The sequence below is a fragment of the Entelurus aequoreus genome, linkage group LG14, assembly GCF_033978785.1.
Source record: "Entelurus aequoreus isolate RoL-2023_Sb linkage group LG14, RoL_Eaeq_v1.1, whole genome shotgun sequence".
In the NCBI taxonomy this organism is placed as follows: domain Eukaryota; kingdom Metazoa; phylum Chordata; class Actinopteri; order Syngnathiformes; family Syngnathidae; genus Entelurus; species Entelurus aequoreus.
Genome location: NC_084744.1, coordinates 57,690,916 through 57,700,525, shown reverse-complemented (window position 1 = coordinate 57,700,525; position 9,610 = coordinate 57,690,916). Strand labels below are relative to the sequence as shown.

General features: G+C 34.6%; 1 protein-coding gene across 3 annotated transcripts in view; it reads left to right on the top strand.

Moving 5' to 3' along the window:
• The window catches only part of LOC133665107 (vasoactive intestinal polypeptide receptor-like), a 97,997-nt gene that overhangs the window by 52,648 nt on the left and 35,739 nt on the right, over nt 1-9,610 (top strand). For all 3 annotated transcript variants that reach the window (XM_062070314.1, XM_062070315.1, XM_062070316.1), the window contains one exon: nt 5,836-5,965. In XM_062070314.1, the coding sequence (XP_061926298.1) occupies nt 5,836-5,965 (130 nt within the window). The remainder of the gene's footprint in view (nt 1-5,835; nt 5,966-9,610) is intronic.

Sequence of the window (9,610 nt, the reverse complement as noted above, 5' to 3'; positions counted from 1 at the left end):
TATATATATATATATATATATATATATATATATATATATATATATATATATGCCGTGAGAGATTATCTAATTTCACCTATTTGGGTTAAAAATATTTATTGCAAACCAGTAATTATAGTCTGCAAATGATGTGTTGTTGTTGAGTGTCGGTGCTGTCTAGAGCTCGGCAGAGTAACCGTGTAATACTCTTCCATATCAGTAGGTGGCAGCCGGTAGCTAATTGCTTTGTAGATGTCGCAAATAGCGGGAGGCAGGGTGCAGGTAAAAAGGTGTCTAATGCTTAAACAAAAAATAAACAAAAGGTGAGCGCACCTAAGAAAAGGCATTGAAGCTTAGGGAAGGCTATGCAGAACGAGACTAAAACTGAACTGGCTTCAAAGTAAACAAAAACAGAATGCTGGACGACAGCAAAGACTTACTGTGGAGCAGAGACGGCGTCCACAATGTACATCCGAACATGACGTGACAATCAACAATGTCCCCACAAAGAAGGATAAAAACAACTGAAATATTCTTGATCGCTAAAACAAAGTAGATGCGGGAAATATCGCTCAAAGGAAGACATGAAACTGCTACAGGAAATTACCAAAAAAAGAGAAAAAGCCACCAAAATAGGAGCGCAAGACAAGAACTAAAACACTACACACAGGAAAACAGCAAAAAGTCACGGCGTGATGTGACGGTACACCTACGTTGAGACAAGAGCTATAGTGATACATGCTTGGTTATGCTTTAAAGTCATATCCAACAATTGCGACAACGACTTTTTACTGGCAACTGAGTTTCGTTTTTTAATGATTTCTGCTGGTGGTGTGCCTCAGAATTTTTTCAATGCAAAAAATGTGCCTTATATCAAAAAAGGTTGGAAAAACACTGCCCTAAAATATGAGCCCTCCTTTAAGGCAACACTTGCCTTGACCTTGAAAAAGTTTAAATTTGAGGCCTGTATATATATATATATACCGTACTCTTCGGACTATAAGTCGCAGTTTTTTTCATAGTTTGGCCGGGGGTGCGCCTTATACTCAGGAGCGACTTATGTGTGAAATTATTAACACATTAGCGTAAAATATCAACTAATATTATTGATCTCATTCACGTAAGAGACTAGACGTATAAGATTTCATGGGATTTAGCGATTAGGAGTGGCAGATTGTTTGGTAAACGTATAGCATGTTCTATATGTTATAGTTATTTGAATGACTCTTACCATAATATGTTACGTTAACATACCAGGCACGTTCTCAGTTGGTTATTTATGCCTCATATAACGTACACTTATTCAGCCTGTTGTTCACTATTCTTTATTTATTTTAAATTACCTTTCAAATGTCTATTCTTGGTGTTGGCTTTTATCATATAAATTTCCCCCAAAAATGCGACTTATACTCCAGTGCGACTTCTATATGTTTTTTTCCTTCTTTATTATGCATTTGCGCCCGGTGCGACTTATACTCCGAAAAATGCGGTTACTTAAATTTTTTTGTAAATAATTTTAAAAAAATACCTCCCTCTAATCAAAATGTAAAAATAGAGATACAGGCATCATGAAATGACAAAAAGCTGACAAGTTTCTATAAATAATAAATACATTTAAAAAAATTAAGTCCTTATTTTTGAAGGAAAAGCACTGTACTTTTCAATGAAGATAACTTTAAACTAGTCTTAACTTTAAAGAAATACACTCTATACATTGCTAATGTGGTAAATGACTATTCTAGCTGCAAATGTCTGGTTTTTGGTGCAATATCTACATAGGTGTATAGAGGCCCATTTCCAGCAACTATCACTCCAGTGTTCTAATGGTACAATGTGTTTGCTCATTGGCTCAGAAGGCTAATTGATGGTTAGAAAACCCTTGTGCAATCATGTTCACACATCTGAAAACAGTTTAGCTCGTTACAGAAGCTACAAAACTGACCTTCCTTTGAGCAGATTGAGTTTCTGGAGCATCACATTTGTGGGGTCAATTAAACGCTCAAAATGGCCAGAAAAAGAGAACTTTCATCTGAAACTCGACAGTCTATTCTTGTTCTTAGAAATGAAGGCTCAAACACAAAATTGTTTGGGTGACCCCAAACTTTTTGAACGGTAGTATGTATATATATATATATATATATATATATATATATATATATATATATATATATATATATATATATATATATATATATATATATATATATATATTAGGGCTGCAACTAACGATTAATTTGATAATCGATTAATCTGTCGATTATTACTTCGATTAATCGATTAATAATCGGATAAAAGAGACAAACTACATTTCTATCCTTTCCAGCATTTTATTTTTTTTTTAAAAACAGCATACTGGCACCATACTTATTTTGATTATTGTTTCTCAGCTGTTTGTAAATGTTGCAGTTTATAAATAAAGATTTATTAAAAAATTTTTTTAATTTTTTTTAATTTTTTTTTTAAAAGCCTCTGCGCATGCACATAACATAGATCCAACGAATCGATGACTAAATTAATCGGCAACTATTTTTATGATCGATTTAATCGATTAGTTGTTGCAGCCCTAATATATATATAAAATGTATACATGCATACAGCCCGAGCCCGTGCCTCGAAAGAAAATAATGTTTGCCTTGGTGCTCTAAAATATGAACCTTCCTTTAAGGCAACACTTACCTTGACCTTAAAAAGTTTAAATTTGAGGCATGTATATATATATATATATATATATATATATATATATATATATATATATATATATATATATATATATATTATTATTAGTATTTTATTTTATTTTTTAAAAATTAAATATTATTTTTGTAAATCGATTTTTTATTATTCTGAACCGATTAAGAATCGTTACAAATAAGGATCACGATTCAGTTGGGAAAAAAGATAAAAAATGACACCCCTAATAAGTATCCACAGCCTTTGCTCAATACTTTACGTCAAGTCTTTTTGAAGTTTGGCACACACTATCTTTGAGTTTGAGTTTGAGTTTATTTGGAACATGCAAGCATACAACATGATACATCACAATTTCCAGTTTCTCTTTTCAACATGTTCGAAAAGGAGTAGGAAGAAGCAGAGCTTATTTAATCCTACCCCTTTTCTTTACATAACAGTTGCTAAAACTTTTTGTTCACTTCCTGTTCACAATTTATTCACAATAAACTCCATAAGTAATCACAATAAAATAAATAAATAAATAATAGTATTAATTTAATAATAATAATTGGTGAAGTAAGTCATATTTCATATGAGATAAGTAAGATTACTTTAAGAATGAATGAATGGATGGATGAAATAAATTGAGAATGTTTATCATGGTTCTTCTTCTTTGTACTTTGTAAACACTTTAAGTTTGAAGAGTTTCTTGAAGTGGATCATATTAGTACATTGTTTGATTGCTTTGCTTAATCCATTCCATAATTTAATTTTATCTTTGGGCAACATCAGGTTAGATGGGAAGTGTTGTTTTTTTTATATCCAGGATGGCTTTTATCAAAAATCAATTAAAACCTTGTTCATATTGTCATCATGAGGTATTGTTTGTAGAATTTTGAGGACACAAGTGAATTTATTCCATTTCAGAATAAGGCTGTAACATGACAACATGTGGAAAAAGTGAAGCTCTGAATAAGATTGAAATCAAAAGTAAGATTGCTAATTCAGTGTTAATATTTAAGTGGGTCAAAAGGGTAAGGAAGCCTGAATTGTTAGATATTACACTCATTTGCTTTGTTGCCTACAACACAAAGCTACAACATTTTGTTCAGATAGCTTTAGATACATTAGACTGGTTCCAGCGTCTATAACGTACAAAATGTATCACCGTGCACCCCTGCCTCCGCACCCTTTATCTACAAAAGGTGTGCTAAATGATCCAAGAGGAGCCCTGAAAGCTCCCCTGCATGGAGATATTGTATTCATGCTCCGAAACCAAAGAGGCTGGCGGAACAATGCAGCTTGTTCTTGTTGATATGAGCGGCCTGTAATGATGCGACACAATGTGTCTGATGGCACTTTCTACTGTCCTCAATGACTTTGGGGAACATCTGGAGTGTCATCTTTAGGACTATTAATATGATCAAAAATAGCTATTTGACTACATTTACATGAGAAATTAGTAAAAACAAAAGGCATTTCATTAGGTAATTGTTTTTTCAATCTGCAGACTCTTATTACTGGTACACATTCCTAACCTTGGGGGCGGTATGGCTCGGTTGGTAGAGTGGCCGTGCCAGCAACTTGAGGGTTCCAGGTTCAATCCCCGCTTCCGCCATCCTAGTCCCTGCCGTTGTGTCCTTGGGCAAGACACTTTGCCCAATTGCTCCCAGTCTAAATGTAACTTAGATATTAGGTTTCACTATGTAAAGTGCTTTGAGTCACTAAAGAAAAAGCGCTATATAAATATATTCACTTCACTTCACATGTTTCATTTATTTATTTTTATTTTTATTTTTTTTATTACCTGTCCAGTCCAGCCTATAATACTGTTGATGAAGATGATGAAGACGCTATCCATCCACCCATTTTCTACCACTTGTCCCTCTCGGGGTCGCAGGGTGGGCAGGGTACACCCTGGACAAGTCGCCAGCTGTTCCGTATAAGTATGTTTTTTAAATAAACTGTCAACAAATGGATACAAATATTAATTAAGATAAAAATACAGCTTCACCACTTTAGTCATAATTTTTGCGCTTCAGAAAATTCCCCGTGACTTCTTCTGTTTGAGATTGTCATTACTGCCTCAAGTGCTGGAAAAGTGTATTACAACTACCACTGTTTAATATTGTCATTACTGCCACAAGTGGCGGAAAAGTGTATTACAACTACCCATGTTTTATATTGTCATTACTGCCACAAGTGGCGGAAAAGTGTATTACAACTACCCATGTTTTATATTGTCATTACTGCCACAAGTGGTGGAAAAGTGTATTATAACCACCCCTGTTTTATATTGTCATTACTGCCACAAGTGGTGGAAAAGTGTATTACAACTACCACTGTTTGATATTGTCATTACTGCCACAAGTGGTGGAAAAGTGTATTACAACTACCCCTGTTTTATATTGTCATTACTGCCACAAGTGGTGGAAAAGTGTATTATAACCACCCCTGTTTTATATTGTCATTACTGCCACAAGTGGTGGAAAAGTGTATTACAACTATCCCTGTTTTATATTGTCATTACTGCCACAAGTGGTGGAAAATTGTATTACAACTACCACTGTTTAATATTGTCATTACTGCCACAAGTGGCGGAAAAGTGTATTACAACTACCCATGTTTTATATTGTCATTACTGCCACAAGTGGTGGAAAAGTGTATTACAACTACCCATGTTTTATATTGTCATTACTGCCACAAGTGGTGGAAAAGTGTATTACAACAACCCCTGTTTTATATTGTCATTACTGCCACAAGTGGTGGAAAAGTGTATTATAACCACCCCTGTTTTATATTGTCATTACTGCCACAAGTGGTGGAAAAGTGTATTACAACTACCCCTGTTTTATATTGTCATTACTGCCACAAGTGGTGTAAAAGTGTATTACAACTGAGTACCGCGGCCCATACAGCCACAGCTGAGAAACAGATATTTTTTGGGGGCGCTAGCAGCTCAACAATGGGCGCCGGCCCTATGGTTAAGAATCACTGATTTAGTATTGAAATGTTCTGCCTGTACACCCCAGGCATAGACACATGAATTAAATAGAGTATTTATGCAAAACAAACAATACTTTTTTTAAACACAGTGAATCACTTAGGTTGAGAATCGGCAATTTCTGGAACTGGAACGACTCCAATGACTCAAACGTGTCTCATTCAAGCGACGTTGTGTTCCAGGAAGCTGCACTGCACCAGGAACTACATCCACATGCATCTCTTTGTGTCCTTCATCCTCAAGGCCATCGCCGTCTTCATCAAGGACGTCGTTCTGTATGATGTCGGCGAGACGGACAGTTGCCATTCGTCTGTGAGTATTATCTTCACATTCCTTTCTTTTCACCTTGGGTGATGACTCTAGGGATGGAGTATCCGAACGCTCGTTTCGCTGTCTTGTGAAGACAAACACTTAATTGTGGTTGTCACGATTTGTTTGAATTTAGGCAAGCCTTTATGGGGTCCGATACATTAAAGAGTTGGCCATTTCTATGGTGTTAATGAGATTGTAAAGGACTGTTGTTGTGCTAAACCTCTTTCCTGTTTAGAGGCTACGTACAATATTAACTTTGTTCATCCACATCAGGGGTCACCAACGCGGTGCCCGCGGGCACCAGGTAGCCCGTAAGGACCAGATGAGTAGCCCGCTGGCCTGTTCTAAAAATAGCTCAAATAGCAGCACTTACCAGTGAGCTGCCTCTATTTTTAAAATGTATTTATTTACTAGCAAGCTGGTCTCGCTTTGCCCGACATTTTTAATTCTAAGAGAGACAAAACTCAAATAGAATTTGAAAATCCAAGAAAATATTTTAAAGACTTGGTCTTCACTTGTTTAAATAAATTCATTATTTTTTTACTTTGTTTCTTATAACTTTCAGAAAGACAATTTTAGAGAAAAAAATACAACCTTAAAAATGATTTTAGGATTTTTAAACACATATACCTTTTAACCTTTTAAATTCCTTCCTCTTTCCTGACAATTTAAATCAATGTTCAAGTAAATTTATTTTTTATTGTAAAGAATAATAAATACATTTTAATTTAATTCTTCATTTTAGCTTCTGTTTTTTCGACGAAGAATATTTGTGAAATATTTCTTCAAACTTATTATGATTAAAATTCAAAAAAATTATTCTGGCAAATCTAGAAAATCAAATTTAAATCTTATTTCAAAGTCTTTTGAATTTCTTTAAAAAAAAAATTGTTCTGGAAAATCTAGAAAAAATAGTGATTTGTCTTTGTTAGAAATATAGCTTGGTCCAATTTGTTATATATTCTAACAAAGTGCAGATTGGATTTTAACCTATTTAAAACATGTCATCAAAATTCTAAAATTAATCTTAATCAGGAAAAATTACTAATGATGTTCCATAAATTATTTTTTTAATTTTTTCAAAAAGATTCGAATTAGCTAGTTTTTCTCTTCTTTTTTTCGGTTGAATTTTGAATTTTAAAGAGTCGAAATTGAAGATAAACTATGTTTCAAAATGTAATTGTCATTTTTTTGTGTTTTCTCCTCTTTTAAACCATTCAATTAAGTGTAAATATTATTAATTATTAATAATAACATAGAGTTAAAGGTAAATTGAGCAAATTGGCTATTTCTGGCAATTTATTTAAGTGTGTATCAAACTGGTAGCCCTTCGCATTAATCAGTACCCAAGAAGTAGCTCTTGGTTTCAAAAAGGTTGGTGCCCCCTGATCCACATGATTAATATTAATACGTGTTTGGATGTATTCATTAAGTCAATGTATTCTTGGTTGCCAAAAAGTGGTTCAAAGTAAAATGTTGATATTGGCACGTCTCATATGTGCATAAATTATTAGATTACCCTTAACAGAGTTGAATATATGATAATAAAGTACATACTGTACTGTTTACACAGTGAAGTACCCTTTCAAAACCTGAAATTTAATCCAAATGACAACTTAGTGATTGCCAAAAAGTAGTTCAAAGTAATATTTTTGATATTGACACATCTCACCTGTGCATAACATATTAGATTACCTTTTCAAAACCTGAAATTTAATCCAAACGACAATTTAGTGCTTGCCAAAAAGTGGTTCAAAGTAATATTTTGATATTGACACATCTCTTGTCTGTGCATACATTATTAGATTACCCTTGACATAGTTACATATATGATAATAAAGTACATACCGTACTGTTAAAATGTTGAAGTACCCTTTAAAAGCTGAAATATAACTCAAACGTCAATTTAATGCTTGCCAAAAAGTGATTCAATGTAATATTTTGAGATTGACACATCTCATCTGTGCATTCATTATTAGATTACCCTTAAGAGAGTTACATGTGTAATAATAAAGTACATACTGTACTGTGTACACGTTCAAGCACCCTTTAAAAAGCTGAAATATAAGGACAACTTAGTGGTTGCCGAAAAGTGGTTGAAGGCAATATTTTGATATTGACACGTCTCATATGTGCATAAATTATTAGATTACCCTTGACAGAGTTACATATATGATAATAAAGTACATACTGCACTGTTTACACCAGGGGTGGGAGATTAATTTTTACCCGGGGCCGCATGAGCAACCCGAACACTGCTGGAGGGCCACATCGACAATATTTCAATTAAATTTTGCTCAGTATTATTTTTGATGTATACCGTAAGATAAATAATAATAATAATAATAATACTTTCATGTAACCTAACTTAACTTTATACCAAAAGCACTGCTTTGGAAATCATTTGTACCCCTTTCAGAGATCACATTTAGTTCCCCTTAAACATCCTCATGTTGCACAATGAAATGTAAGCATAGGATGAAGTGTGCATTCCTGTAACTTTCTCTAATAACAGCATTCCATGATTAATATAAATAAATCAACATTAATAATAAATGACAGTAAAATAAGCACACGTATGACTGAGGAGTCATAGTGTAACTTTGTGTGGTGTTTGAGTTGTCTGACTTTTTGTGTGGCCATAAACGCACCAGTGGTTTAGTGCTATGCGTGTTGGTGACAGATGACAAGTTGGTTTTGGCCTGGTTTGTACGGCAGAAAATGACTAGTTTTTCGAGATAGAAGTGTTTTACTCATGTTTTTGGTGTGGTTATGGTCGAATATAAACAGTTTTGCTCAATAAAGTGATCGATATAATATCTGTCCTCGAAGCATCTCGATAGACGTTACAATAATTGAACGGTGTTCAATTGAACGGTGTTGACGAACACCGTTAGGGCCGCTTGTTGTCACTGTCACTCAAAGTTGCATTGCAAAATTACACAGAATAAATGTGTTTATTTTGTTTAGAATTCAGATGGGATTTGATTTGGTGCGCGGCATATATTTGCTGTGCGCAGAGGACGCTTGAGCAGTGCGCAATTGCGCAGGCGCGCACCTTAGAGGGGACGTGGCTTGGCAGTCCATGTCTTGTTGAAAACACGCCATTCCTCATCAACTTTTCTCTTTTTAGCGTCTCGGGTGTAAACCGTGCATCACTTGTTGCTGTGCACCTTCACTCACAGGTTACACACGGACATACGCCCGTAAATAGCACTTTTCAAAATAAAAGCAGCACAGTTGTATTGCGCACACGACATAGATGTTTTTTCAACTTTATTTTGTAATTTGTGATTGCAGCTGTTCACATTCACTCACAATCACGCACGCGCATACGTCCACACGGAAGTAATACAAATAACACTTTTCAAAACAAAAGCAGCACCGTTGTATTGCACACTCGACATAGATACTTTTTCAAATGTATTTTGTAATTTATGATTGGCCTCACGCGGGCCGGACAGGGACGCACAAAGGGCTGGATGTGGCCCGCGGGCCGCAGAATGCCCAGGAGTGCTTAAGATAGTTACATATGTAATAATAAAGTACATACTGTACTGTTTAGACCTTGAAGTTCCCTTTAAAAAAAGCTGAAATATAACGACAATTTAGTGGTTGCCAAAAAATGTATTATTTTGAAATTTA